Consider the following 15,196-nt stretch of genomic DNA (forward strand, 5'->3'; position numbering starts at 1 on the left):
GAGCTTGCAGTGAGCTGAGATCCGGCCACTGCACTCCAGCCCGGGCAACAGAGCGAGACTCTGTCTCAAAAAAAAAAAAAGAAAAATCCTTTTTATCTAATCTGCTTTTGGTTTCACTAATTCACAACTTCACTAAATCTTCACCTAGCACTTTCTATGCACCAAACACCATGTTAGGAATGGCAAAACAGTGGTCAAGTTAGATATACCTCCCACCTTCAAAAAGTTTACCAACTGATGGGAAAAAACAATGAATTAAACACACATCTATAAAACATGTATTAAGTTTCAACAGAAGTATAAGATACCACAGGGACACAACAAGGACTTCCTACCTAGTTCAGTTTCAGTAATGTTTCTCACAAAAAGGGTACTTTGTATAGACCATGATATTGGACTTGGCTGGGAGGGAAGTGGTATTCTTTACATAGGGGACAACACTGCAAAGATGACACTGCCTTCTGGTAACTAAAACAAGTTTAATAAGGTTGAAAAATGAAATGCAAGGCACACAGCACAGAGATGAATCTGGAGAAGTAGACAGAAAAAAGGCATGAGAAGAGAAGTCTGACAGGGCAAATTAATATGTCAGCTTTATCTTGAAGGCCATGGGAAGCCACTGTGGGAATTTTAAGCAGCAGCAGAGTAGAATATTTATGTTTCAGAAACATCAGAGAGAGGGTGCTATGAAGAACAGACTAGAGGGGGGCCAAACTCGAGGCAGGACCAGTAAAGAGGCTGCTGAAGCAATCCTGGCAGTGGGTCACACCGCTGGGAGTAAAGAGGATGAACAGATTCAGGAAATATTCAAGTAACAGAAAGTAAATCAAATGTACTCCCTTTCTAGCCCCAGTTTACTCTCTTTTCTCAATCTTCTAAAGTGGAATGACAGCGAGTGCACCCCAAATGAAATTCTTAGGGTGAGCGTAAAGATCTGCAGAAGTGGGGCTGGTTTATGGCGCGTATCTTTATGCCTCACTTTACAGAGACCCAGAGATGGGGTTTCACCATGTTGCTCAGGCTGGTCTTGAACTCCTGGACTCAAACAATCGCCTGCCTTGGCCTACCAAAGTGCTGGGATTACAGGCATAAGCCACTATGCCCAGCAGATACTCATTTTTTATTGTACTTTGGGTATTTAGTTATGAAAGATATAAACCTCAGATTAAAAAAGCGAGTACAAAAACAGCCATAAGTTACTAAATCTTCCCTAGAGAAACATAAAGCTGAGTTCCTAAAGGATCACATTCCAGTTGTCACCTTCAACACTGTCAAGGTGTAACAGACGGCAAAGGAAAACTATAATATGGAGAATAGCATCCCCCAAAGACTTCCTGGGATATACTCCTTACAGGATTTTCTGGGCTTTAATATTCAGAGACTGCTGCTCAATTTTTAGTAGAAGTGAAAGAAGTCTATCAAAGCAAGTCTGATTATCCTGTACAAAAATCAAGAAAGTATGCATGATTACAGGGATGTTTTTGCCTTTCCCTACCATCCCATCTCCCTAAATAAGCCCACTATTAATAGAGAACAAAGGAAGTGAAAGGTTCTGATTATTCAGTAGAGGCCAAAATAGTTGGGAGCCCAAAGCTGTGCTGTACCCACTACATTCTCACTATCAACAGTGAGCAGCAGAGAAGGTCTTCCTTCCTACAATCTTTCCTTAGGAGAATGGGCATTCATCTGTGTGAAGATAGTAGTCTAACAAGTTTTTTTGCGGTATGGAATTAAGAGGTATGTCTGCTTAATAAAATGCAACCATCTATCCTCTATTGTCACACTGTAACAATATACAAATTCCTAGAAAAAGCCAAGCCCTTTCAGAGCTCATGCTTCTGTAACTACTATTCCCTCACAGCCCATTCATTTCTTCCACTAGGAATTGAGCATTCTGAGTACAAAATACTGTTGACAGAGGCTGACATCAGTAATTAAAACAGACTTGGCCCTGGCAGTAACAGCAACTATAGTCAAGTTGGGATGGGGGAGAGAGAAAAATAATCAAGTATATAAATGAAAACTGTACTCCAAAAAAAGTAAGTACAAGGTACAAACTATAAACACATTAAACTGGCAAGGAGGCCATAACCTAATCTTGGGGGTAGGAAACACTTCTCTGATGAACTGACATTCGAACTGAGATCTGAATAGTTAGGAATTTCTTAAGAAGGAAAGATGGGGGGATTATCCAGATGGAGGATTATCCAGATAGAGAAACCAGCAAGCACAAAGGCCCAGAGTTTCAATGGCACCTAGTGTATCTGAGGCCTGATGGAAAGCCAGTGTGGCTGCACCTTGGACAGCAAAGGCCATGAAAGAAAAAAAAAAAAAAGAACTAAGAGGCAAAAGCAACAAATTCTAAGAAGGTGGAAAGCGGGTGTGACTGCTATGATCTGGTATATGTGATAGAGTTTGGCTGTCTGTCCAGTGCAAATCTCATGTTAAAATGTGATCCCTAATGTTGAAGGTGAGGCCTAGTGGGAGGTGTCTGCGCCATGGGAGATCCCTCATGAATGGCTTGGTGCCCTCCCCCTAATAATGACAAATGAGTTTTTTGCTCTATTCCTTCAGGTAAGAGCAGTTTGTTTAGAACAGCCTGTCATCTCTCTTGCTTCCTCGCTCTCCATGTGACACACCTGCTTCCCCTTTGCCTTCCACCATGATTGGAAGTTTCCTGGGGCCTCACCAGAAGCAGGTGCTGGCAGTATACTTCTTGTACAGTCTGAAGAGCCATGAGCCAAAATAAACCTCTTTTCTTTACATAAATTTTCTAGCCTCAGGAATTCCTTTATAGCAATGGAAAACATACTAACACAAGACCCTAAAAAGCTGAATCTTAAACCAGTAGTGAGAAAGGCCGGGAAACATTTTGATTTATTCAGAGAAATCCCCCCAGGCTTAGGAACTGGTGACATCAAGTAACTCTGGAAGTAGAGTCGGAGATGGGGGAAAAAAACAGGACTGCTCTACAGTTTCCTTAAAGAGCAGTAAGACAACACCCTCTGATATCCTCACCCCACCTCCCACCCAGCCAAGCAGCTGACTCTACCCTCTCCCCTCCTTGGCAGAAAACTAGAGGTTTTTCCCCTCTGGAGGTAAAACAAAAAGTCTCTGAACTAGTGCACAACAGGCAGAAATGAGGGTGGGCATCCATCCCAACACTGGGAGATTAAGTGGATGTTTACATCTTGAAGGCTGTCCAGACCCTTTCCTCCTCCTGGCTCCCAGGAGGCTGGCAGCCAGGCTTTTAGTCTCTAGCCAGATTAGAAGCTCTTTCTTTGAGGAGTACACGAGCCCAAAAAGGGGACCAAAATCACTGATATTAAGGGCTGGACAAAGCAGTGGCCCTGCCACATTATATTATGGGAACAGATATCATAATCCACCACAGCTTCTGAGTCTCTTTTTTTTTTTGGGACAGAGTCTCGCTCTGTCACCCAGGCTGGAGTACAGTGGCACGATCTCGGCTCACTGCAACCTCTGCTTCCCGGATTCAAATGATTCTCCTGCCTCAGCTTCCCGAGTAGCGGGGACTACAGGTGCACGCCATCATGCCTGACTAATTTTGTATTTTTAGTAGAGACGGGGTTTCACCATGTTGGCCAGGCTGGTCTTGAACTCCTGACCTCAGGTGACCCACCCACCGCGGCCTCCCGAAGTGCTGGGATTACAGGCGTGAGCCACCACGCTCAGCCGTGTCTCATTCTTAACATGAGCCAACAGCCAAACATCTTCAATACCCGATATTGTGGTTCTGTTAATACAGGTTAGTGTCCCTTATCTGAAATGCTTGGGAACAGAAGTGATTCACATCTTTTTTGCATTTGGGAATATTTACATTATACTAACCCCAAATCCATGAATCCAAAATCCAAAATGCTGGCCGAGTGCAGTGGCTCATGCCTGTAATCCCAGCACTTTGGGAGGCTGAGGAGGGCAGATCACCTGAGGTCAGGAGTTCGAGACCAACCTGGCCAACATGGCGAAACCCTGTCTCTACTAAAAATACAAAAATTAGCCAGGCATTGTGGCATGCACCTGTAGTCCCCGCTACTTGCGAAGCTGAGGCAGGAGAATCATTTGAATCTGGGAGGCAGAGGTTGCAGTGAGCCGAGATTGTGCCACTGTACTCCAGCCTGGGTGACAGAATAAGACTCTCCCTGTCTCAAAAAAAAAAAAAAAAAAAAAAAAATCCAAAATGCTCCAACAAACACTTCCTTTGAGCATCATGTTGGCATTCAAAAAGTTCCTGATTCTGTAGAGTTTCTGACTTGGGATTTGGGATGCTCAACATGTATGGCAAAGGTGGATGGATTTTATAGATGTCATAAATGTCCCTCATTAGCTGACTTAAAAAAGAGAGATTCGGTGGCTCAAGCCTGTAATCCCAGCACTTTGGGAGGCCAAGACGGGCGGATCACGAGGTCGGGAGATCGAGACCACCCTGGCTAACACGGTGAAACCCCGTCTCTACTAAAAAATACAAAAAAAATCTAGCCGGGCGAGGTGGCGGGCGTCTGTAGTCTCAGCTACTTGGGAGGCTGAGGCAGGAGCATGGTGTAAACCTGGGAGGCAGAGCTTGCAGTGAGCTGAGACCCGGCCATTGCACTCCAGCCTGGGAGACAGAGTGAGACTCCGTCTCAAAAAAAAAGAGAGAGATTATGCTGGGTGGGCTAGGTCTAATCAGGTGAGCTCTTCTTTTAAAAAGTCTAGGGGTCAGAGACTGAAGTTAGAAAAATACTCTCCTGCTGGCCTTAAAGAAGCAAAAACCCAGGATTATTAGCTGCCTATGAAGAGAGGCAGCCTCTAGGAGCCATGAGTCTCAGTTATACAACTACAAGGAAATGAATTATGCCAACAACAGGACCGTTTGAAAGAGGACCCCAAGAGGGTGAGTGAGGATGAAAGAGGAGTTCATCCACAGATGAAACCCCAACTGTGACTGCAGATTGTCAGGTCCTAAGCAGAGGAACCAACCAAGTTTTGCTTGAACTCCTGACCCACAGAAGCTGTATCGTAAATGTATAGTAAGCTGCCAAACATGTGTAATTTGTTACATATCATACAAAATATAAACCTGTAGGCTAAAAAGGCACATTTTATTCTAAGGAAATAACACCTCAATAAAGGAGACAGAAAAACATGTGCAAGTAGAAATGGAAACCATTATAGTAAAGCTACAAGATAAAGTTGAAGAAATCACCCAGAAAATGGAGCCAAAAAGACACAAGTGAAAAAAGAGAGAAAGTATTTAAAATATGAAATGTCCAGTCCATGAAAGTCAATGTCAAAATAAAATAAATTTCTGAAAGAAGAAAAGGAAAATAATGAAACAACTCAAGAAAAATGTCAGAACTCCAGAACATAAGTTTTCACTTTTAAAGGTCTTAGCAAGTGCCCATCAGGACAAAAAATACAGATAAACAAAAACATCTTATATGTCTTCAAACAGTTAAATTAACAAGAATCAAGAATAAAAATTGCTTCAGACTTTTAACCACAATCCTAGAAGCTAGAAAACAATGAATAAAGAAATGTTAAAGAAAAAATGTCAAGCATAGAATTCTCTACATAGGAAAGCTATTGGATTAAGTATGACATTAGGAAAAGCTTTTTCAGACATGCATCATCCCTCAAAATTTACCTCCTCTGCATATTTTCCCGAAAATCTACAAGACGACGTGCTCCACCAAAAAGGAATAAATCAATAAATAAAATTATATAGGATATAAGAAATAAGGATTCCAATGCAAGGGAGAGTTGAGGGAATACCCAAGGTGAAAGCTGAACAGCAAGCCAAAAGGACAGCACTCCAATGGGGCAGACCAGGACACTCAGGAGAGTCTTGTTCAGAAGACCAACTATGCCTGGTGCAACTGAACATAACAAGTGGATAGGCAAGTGCCTGCTGCAGAGCTTGAGATGGGATTAGTTTTAAGTACATGGAAAGCAAAGCAAAGCAAATAAAAACCAGTATCTTTACTAACTCAAGAGAAACCAAAAGTCGTAGGGGTAAAGAAATATTAGAATATATGACAAGGCTCAAATATGAACATAATTTAAAGTCATAATAATGTAAAACCTGAATACTGATCTAACCAGTATCACAGTTTGTTCTGGGGGAATGGGTAGTGAAAGCTAACTTCTAACCTTCCAAGTGGGAAGTTATTAGATGATGCCTATACACGACCAAATCAGAAATAAACATGTCATTTCAAGATATGGAGGTAAATATCAAAATAATTAGGGTCAAAAAGTGGTTCCTCTTAGCAAAAGGAAGAAGAGGGAGAAGGCAAAGCCCTTATTTTTCACTGAGTTTTATAGAAATTTGACTCTCTAAACTACGTGCATGAGTAACTTTGAAAGACAAAGGCTATATATATGGGTCCCCACATTATCTTTTTCTACTCCGCCATACCACATAAGCATTTTGTACTTTCAGAAGGAGAAAGGGTTAATAAGGTTTATTACCTCTAAAAGAATTCATTTAAGTTGCTTTTGTTTCACCTTAAAAACTAACTCTTGCTTTAGTAACTTGAAATCATTAAGTTTTACTGAAAATAACAGCAAAATATTGATCAATTCTCTTTTTTCTTTGTGTTTGGCGAGCCCACGGAACACAGCCTCAAGTTAGCAAGTGCATTCTGTTGCTTTTGAGCACACTGGCATCTCAGGTACCTGAGCACTTGTCTTTAAGAGGCAAAGGCAGAAAAGGATATCATAGTGTCACCACCACCAAATTGGGAAGGCCCTTGTCAAAATCACCGAAGCACCTCTCCTTTTATTCTTTTGGAAAAACTGATTTTCCCCTGCCATCAAGTAAGGATTATGCATTGGCTAAAATGGCCCCTAACCAGTTCTAACTCAGAGACTGTACTGCATTTGTCCCGAGTTAAAGGACCATGTCTCTCTTCACAAAATATAACACTGAAAACAAAATTAAGCAGAATCATGTGTTAAAGAATTTTACATAAAAATATAAAATATTTTCATTAAATGCATTGTCAGAAACAACTTGTCAATGACTCCTTGATTATACAAGAATATCCAGTGGCAGGAAAACTAGTGTTTTCCAATTGCAGATAACAAGGTGAATGCCATATAGTTTATGGAAAGTTAAAAATCTTTTACTTTTTATTCTGAGACTGTCCTTCTTACTTTTTTGTTGTTAAAATGTAATTTCTGGCACACGACATAGAAAACTGTTTTTAAGTATCCACCTAAACTTCAAACCAGATGTATAACCAGACATTCCACTTTTACGTATATGTCCAACTACAGTAAGTACTATGTGCATGTCCACCAAAAGACATGTACAAAAACGTTCATGGCAAAACAAGAATTTTTTTTAAAAAAGAAAGTATAGCAACTTGAATTATAACAGACATAAACTGCAAACTACCCAAACATCCATTAGTCCTACAATGATTAAATGTGACTGTAATATATTCATGTAATGGAAGATTAGACAACAATGAAAGAATGACCAATGAACAGAGTAAAACATCCAACAACATGAATGAATCACACAGAGATACACTGTTGAGCAAAGAGGGCTGACTATATGAGTATGTACCTACCATATGATTTCTTTCACATGAAGTTCAGAAACAGGCAAAACTAATGAAAAGTGACTACAGTTAGAACATCAGCAGGCAGTGGGGTCTGAGAGGAGGCAGGGAGAAGCCTTCTAGAATAACAAAAATATTCTATATCTTGATATGGGTAGTGGTTACATGGGTGTGAGTATATGAAAAAATCAACCTGTCTATTTAGAGGTATATTTGGCTATTTAGATGTACATCCTCACCATATATAAATTATACCTGAAGAAATTTAAGAAAATAAGACAATTAGGAAAATTTTTCAAACATTATAATTTATTTTATGAAATGCTGGTGACAGCAGATAACAGCAATTGTTATTTTCGTATCTGTACTTACAAAATAACAACTCTATATTGGTGTTGCAACTCTATATTGGTGTCCCAAATAATTTTTTCCCAACTTTGTATTTTAAAAATGTATAAACCTACACAAAATTGAAACGCTGGTACAATTAACAACCATATATCCTTCATCTAGATTCACCAGTTGTTAACATTTTGCTACAGCCACTTCCTCTCTCCCTCTGTTTTGGCTGAACTGCTTGCAAGTAAGTGGCAGACATCATGACCGGTCATCTTTAAAGGACATTCTTCTACAGAACAAAAGTGTCACTGGTTATGACTGGCTATCATTGTATCACTGGTTATCAAAGTATCATTGTTAAACTGGTTAAACCAAATTTAACATTGATATATTATTTAACATATGGTCCACGTTCAAATTTCCCCAATTGTTTCAGAAATATTCTTTATAGATTCCTCCCATCCCCAATCCAGAAATCTATCCCAGACTCATGCAATGCATTTGGTTGTCCTCTTTCTTTTCCTTTTTTTCTTCTTTTCCATTTTTTTTTTTCTCTTCCTTTGAGACACAGTCTCACTCTGTCGCCCAGGCTGGAATCCAATGGCATGATCTCGGCTCACTGCAACCTCTGCCTCCCAGGTTCAAGCGATTCTCCTGCCTCAGCCTCCCGAGTAGCTGGGATTACAGGCGCCTGCCACCACATCTGGCTAATTTTTTGGGTATTTTTAGTAGAGATGGGGTTTTACCATGTTGGCCAGGCTGGTCTCAAACTCCTGACCTCAGGTTATTTGCCCACCTTGGCCTCCCAAAGTGCTGGGATTAGCAGTGTGAGCCACTGCATCTGGCCTGGTTGTCCTATTTCTTGAGTCTCTTTCAATCTGGTATACCATGTTCCACATGGTATTAAATTTTTTAACTTTATTTTTGGCTTTTCATGACATTAGCAATTCTCAAACAATGTAGGTTTTTTTTTTTGTTTTTTTTTTTTTTTTGAGACAGAGTCTCATTCTGTTGCCCAGGCTGGAGTCCAGTGGCACAATCTGGGCTCGCTGCAGCCTCCGCCTCCTGGGATCAAGCAATTCTTCTGCCTCAGCCTCCCGAGCAGCTGGGATCACAGGCATGCGCCACCACATCTGACTATTTTTGTATTTTTAGTAGAGATGGGGTTTCGCCATGTTGGCCAGGCTGGTCTTGAACTCCTGACCTCAGGTGATCCACCCGCCTTGGCCTCCCAAAGTGCTAGGATTACAGGTGTGAGCCACCGCTCCCTGCCTCAATATAGGTTTTAAATTTTCTTGGTATATGAAACCCAAAACTCTGCCAACGATTTGTATTTACTTAGTGTCTTCTGCAACCTTTATCACAGCATTGGTACTCAAATACCTTTATCCTGACAAGTCTGGATGAAGCTACTTATCAAATACAGAGACAGGACAGCTTTACAGCTTACGATTATTCTGCTTTAACTCACCGCTGAGTCTGAGCAGGCCATGGGGTCTGGTTTGGCGTGGGCACTGAATTCGTGGGACTCACTAGCATGGCACTATAGATATTGGAAGCAACCACAAGTATGCAGAGAAGAATAGGCCCGATGATTGCTCCTTCCAGGCCTAGGTAGTATGCTCCACCGGCCACTGCCAAGCCTGTCAGGTAAGGATGGCCACCTCTGGAATAAAGAACATGACCTTTAACATACAAAAACTGGAGTAAATCTGAAATACATTTCTAATACAATGTTCATTCTTTAATACACTATGCTTTTTAGCATATTATCAGCTTTCTTTAGATCTTTTAGATCACCTCGATGCATACAATGAACACTGACTGCAATAACACTGAGATGCAAGATTTTTTTTCCTATGGGTGACATCTGCCTCTTTTTATAGCTCCAGGAATGAAATAATAAAGTCAGCAATGTTAATAGATATTTTATACCCATTTCAGGTGCCTGCCTATGATGGGTGAATGTTGGCTTAGGACTGGTTAAGAGTCACCTGTTAAGTTTTCCTCCATCAAGGATAATTAAGTGAGCACATAATTCAGTTAATTATGCTTTTATATGACAACAACAACAACGATAGCATCCCTGTTACTCATAGGTCAGACTTTTGGCAACCTCCTAAAATACAGTTTTTAACACAGGTAATGATAAAAGGCCTCCTGAGGAAAATATTTGTCACAAAGCCCAACATTTCTATTTCACAGGAGAATCACAAATGCCCCCCAGCTTATTACAGTATCACTTACAGAAGTGGAATGAAATAAAATAGAACACAGTAGCACAGCACATTGACAATGACAAGAAAGGACCACTGACATCAGAAGGACTGGGAAATAAGTCACATTCTGTTTGTTTCTAGTTTTAAACATAGATGAGAAGAACAATTCAGTGAGGGGCAAATAACTAAATATCTTGGAAGGATGTTCTATATCACAGTTAATTCAAAGTAAGACTTGTGGAGAACCAGTCTTCAGGAAACCAATATATTATATTCATAATGTGTTTGTCTTTCTCATTCCAAAAAAATGATTTAGGGCAGTATTCCATGTTTGCTAAGTAAACTTCTTCCCTAAACAACACATTCAAGGAAAACTATCAAAAATGCTTAAAGCTTTTTTTCCCGTTCCGTCACCCAGGCTGGAGTGCAGTGCTGCAATCACGGCTTACTGAAGTCTCGACCTCCCAGGCTCAAATGACCTTCCTACATCAGCCTCCTGAATAGCTGGGACTACAGGCATGTGCCACCACACCAAATTAATCTTTTTATTTTTGTGCAGAAGGGGTTTCACCATGTTTCCCAGGCTAGTCTTGAGCTCCTGGGCTCAAATGATCCATCCACTTCGGCCTCTCAAAGTGATAGGATTACAGGCTTGAGCCACTATGCCCAGCCTTAAAGCTTTAAAAAAAAAACATAAAAGCTTAACCTATTAAAAACTAAAACAATTTATGCCAAACCTTTCATTTCCCAATGACAACGTTTAAAGACAGTATTTTAGGCCGGGCATTGTGGCTCAGGCCTGTAATCCCAGCACTTTGGGAAGCTGAGGCAGGTGGATCACCTGAGGTCAGGAGTTCAAGATCAGCCTGACCAACATGGTGAAACCCCATCTCTACTAAAAATACAAAAATTAGCCAGGTGTGGTGGTGCACGCCTGTGATCCCAGCTACTCAGGAGGTTGAGGCAGGAGAATGGCTTGAACCTGGGAGGCAGAGGATGCAGTGAGGTGAGACTGCGCCACTGCACTCCAGCCTGGGTGATAGAGGGAGACTCTGTCTCCAAAAAAAAAAGACAGTATTTCTTTAATTCCAGCTGTAAACCTTACTATAAAATGTACAGCAAAGTTTAAAGAAATAAAAGCACTTAAGTATAAATCATACTTAGCCCTACTCAGCTGTGACACACTAGTTAACCACACTATGACGTTCAGCCTTTTAATTTTCTCAAGTTGTAATATGACTGAGAACTGGCTTGATTTATTTAGTGCGATTTCTAAAAGAGATATCAAAACCTATGAAAACAGACATTTATTTATTGTATTATATGGCTAAAGTGTTGATTCTGACTTAGATTTAATCTGTATTTATCACAGAACCATTCCAATTATATCTTTAGAGAGCTCTGCTTGCCAGAAATTAACTTGCTGAGATTTGGTTTCACATGGAAATCCTCAGACATACAATCTAACAACATTTTCTCCAAAACCAAAGAAGTGACCAAAATAATCACTAACAGTTCACTGTACTTAAAATATTTGATGTACATCTGGTCATAATTCTTTTCTAGGTTAAATGTCACTAAATCAAGAGAAAATTATTCACAATTTGGTTTTAACCCAGGACATCATATATTAATATTATAAATAATACATATGTAATAAGAAAATATTGGCAGGGCATGTTGGTTCATTCCCGTAATCCTAGTGCCTTGGGGAGTTCAAGGCAGGAGGATTGCTTGAGCCCAGGAGTTCAAGGTTCAAGGCTGCAACCAGCCATGACTGCACCCTGCACTCCAGCAGTCTGGGTGAGATACTGTCTCAAAAAAAAAAAAGTTGCTCTGGAACTTTCAGGCAACAACCAAAAAAAAAAAAAAGACCACCCCAAAAATATCATGCCTTGTAAACAATATTATTTTAAATGAAAATTTCATTATATCAGTGGGAACACAAAAGGCTATTTCACTGAAAACTCCTACTACCAGTTCTTTTGTATACCCGAGAGAAAAAATCCTCCTTCAAAAAAAAACAACAGAAATGCCTGGAGGATTCACTAATAACTTAAGAAATTCTGTGGCTTACTTACCCTGATATGTCAGAGTAGATTGCAGTATCTACAAAGTATGTTGGCAAGAGATGAAAAATCAACAGTAAAATGGCCTTGCATCCTAACCCTTGTGTCAGCCACAGGTCGAGAACTGCAGGTACTGCTGCCCAATATGTCCCCAAGAATGGCACTGCTCCAAGGATTGCTGCTAATGCTGAAAAAAGAGTAAAAGAAAAGCAACTTAACATCATCAGCAAAACACTAACAAAGCAAAAGAATCGAAGCCATAGCTCCTCCTCCTCAACAATTTCCAACAAAACAAGTTAAATAAATACTCACAAACTCTAATATTAGGGAAATGATATGCCCTATCTAACTGAATTTTCTAGCTAAGTAAAGGCTCAATATCTTAAAATGTGATACTAAAAATCTTTCCAAGTCTGTGTCTTATTTATGGATCTCTTCTTTTTTCTTTTTTTTTTTTGAGACTGAGTCTCGCTCTGTCGCCCAGGCTGGAGTGCAGTGACCGGATCTCAGCTCACTGCAAGCTCCGCCTCCCGGGTTCACGCCATTCTCCTGCCTCAGCCTCCCGAGTAGCTGGGACTACAGGCGCCCGCCACCTCGCCCAGCTAGTTTTTTGTATTTTTTAGTAGAGACGGGGTTTCACTGTGTTAGCCAGGATGGTCTCGATCTCCTGACCTCGTGATCCGCCCGTCTCGGCCTCCCAAAGTGCTGGGATTACAGGCTTGAGCCACCGCGCCCGGCCGATCTCTTCTTAAGCAACAAAATTCAAGGGTTCTGTAGTTGTTACTCTCAATCAATAGTTAATATACGGTCCTATAAATATACCTACAGAACATGTGTCAAAACTTGTACTGAATCCAAAGCCCAATCAGAAATTACTTTCTAAACCTCAGCATATTCTTTACTTTGCTTCTTTCTAATAAAATAAACAGAAAAAATCCTGAGTTGAAGGACCCTGCTTCAAGGTCATTCCCTTTCAGAGCAGTATGTTCAAGCGCTCTTCCTCCATCTGGCTTCTCTCCAGGTTAAGAGTAAAGCAGATGTAGCTTCTAGTTCTGGTCCTACCAGAAGCCAGGTATGTGACCTTGGAAAACTGGTCTCTCATCTATATGAAAAGTCTACCACTCCGCCTCACAAGGTGCTTGCAGGTCAGAGGGTAGGTTTGTGAACATCACAGTAGGGAAGAACGTGAATGAACTTGAAAATGTAGAAGGAAGCACAGACAAACGGGGGAAGAGGGGGATGGTGGTAGAGGCAAATATGGAAGGCAGAGATATTTAGGAAAACAAGCAGTCATAGAAATAAAGGAAGGAAAAGGAGAAGAACAACCACAACAGATCTTAAGCGGTATGGAGGCAGCTTATGTGCCCTCAGAAGCATTCATCTTGCCCTGGGATGTAATCCCTCATGGACAAAGCTATTTGACAACACATTGCTCCCTGCCAATCAGTTCAATTCAAACATTACTGAGAGTCAATTATGTCCTAGGTGTTATGCTAAGTGCTAGAACATTCATTCATTTAACAAACATTTAGGGCAACTGATATGGGTTTGGATCTGTGTCCCCATCAAAATTCCATGTCAAATTGTAATCCCCAGTGTTGGAGGTAAAACCTGGTGGGAGATGACTGGATCATGGGGGGCAGATTTCACCCCTAGGTGCTGTTCTCATGATAGTGAGTGAGTGAGTGAGTTATCGTGAGTCTGGTTGTTTAAAACTGTGTAGCACCTTTCCCCTCTCTTCCTCCTGCTCCAGTTATGTAAGACATGCCTGCTTCCCCCTCACCTTCCACCACGATTATGTTTCCTGAGGCCTCCCCCAAAGCAGGAGCCACTATGCTTCCTGTACAGCCTGCAGAACCGTGAGCCAATTAAACCTCTTCTTTATAAATTACCTAATCTCAGATATTTCTTCATAGCAGTGACAGAACAGACTAATATAGCAATTTTTACTATGTGCTGGGTATGGTTCCAGCTGCTGGGGATACAGCAACAAACAAACACATTATAAATCATATTTCTGTTCCTGATGTGGACTAGATTCGATCTCAAGCCAAAAAATTTAGTTTTTTAAACTTGAGGAAGTAGACATTTCCTAGACGTATGTAAAATGGCTTAACTTTCCTTAAACAGGGAACAGTGGAAAGTGTAATATGGTTGTTACCTGATGGTATGAAGACAATATTGATGCCAAATATAGTATGAGTCAGCCAGGTGTACAATCCATAGAAGCCAGCCATTTTGAGGGAAGCATCAAATACGCCTCTGGAATGCCCAAAGATAAAAAGAAAGAGTAAATAAACAGTGTCATATCGTGATTCAGAAAAATCACGTGGCCACTTGATTCCAAATCAAGTAATAGCTTTAGTTTTTCTGCTGGCCTGAGAATGCTGTTTTCATTTTATTTCAAAGAAACATAAACACCTTATTTTAAATACATTTACTAAGTTATTCTTCATGTAATATGAAATATGTTTTATTTGGAAATATATTTACTAACTATTCCTTAAATTTCTGATGGAAAAAATAACTGAAACACCTTAAAATACCCTATTCTCTGAAATAATTCATCAACTTCTCACTCTGAAGCACGTATTTCACCACCAAAACAAATGGAAAGAAAATCAAGTGTGAATAACATGTTTCCAAGAATACAGTTTAAGAAACCCAGGCTCTGGCCAGTCTGCCCCTTTTGGAAACAGCCAGTAACGGACAGTGTAACTTGTATTTCACCATCTTTCTTTTATTTAACAAAACCTTCCTACATTTCTTAAACTATGCAACTAAGCCTACAAAGTAACATCTCTTACAAATGCTATCAAAGAATGCAGGTCATTGGGAGAGAATTTACGGGAAAAAAAAAGATTCCTAACTCCAGAGTAAAATCAGAGAGGAAAATACAAGAGAGATAAAAACAGACACATATATTTGGTGACTAATACAGGAATTCCGTACATGAAAATCTGCAATGTCAGGTGCTCTGTGTTTTTCAGTTGGA

At 40.4% G+C, this 15,196-nt stretch overlaps 1 protein-coding gene across 1 annotated transcript in view; it reads right to left on the reverse strand.

The window, feature by feature from the left end:
- Positions 1-15,196, reverse strand: part of TMEM245 (transmembrane protein 245) — a 109,545-nt gene that overhangs the window by 6,385 nt on the left and 87,964 nt on the right. The window contains exons 16-18 of the mRNA XM_011954613.1: positions 14,363-14,463; positions 12,214-12,388; positions 9,385-9,579 (exon numbers count right to left, since the gene is read on the reverse strand). Coding sequence (XP_011810003.1) covers positions 9,385-9,579; positions 12,214-12,388; positions 14,363-14,463 — 471 coding nt within the window. The remainder of the gene's footprint in view (positions 1-9,384; positions 9,580-12,213; positions 12,389-14,362; positions 14,464-15,196) is intronic.

The sequence above is a fragment of the Colobus angolensis genome, unplaced genomic scaffold (assembly GCF_000951035.1).
Source record: "Colobus angolensis palliatus isolate OR3802 unplaced genomic scaffold, Cang.pa_1.0 Scaffold386, whole genome shotgun sequence".
Taxonomy (NCBI): Eukaryota; Metazoa; Chordata; class Mammalia; order Primates; family Cercopithecidae; genus Colobus; species Colobus angolensis.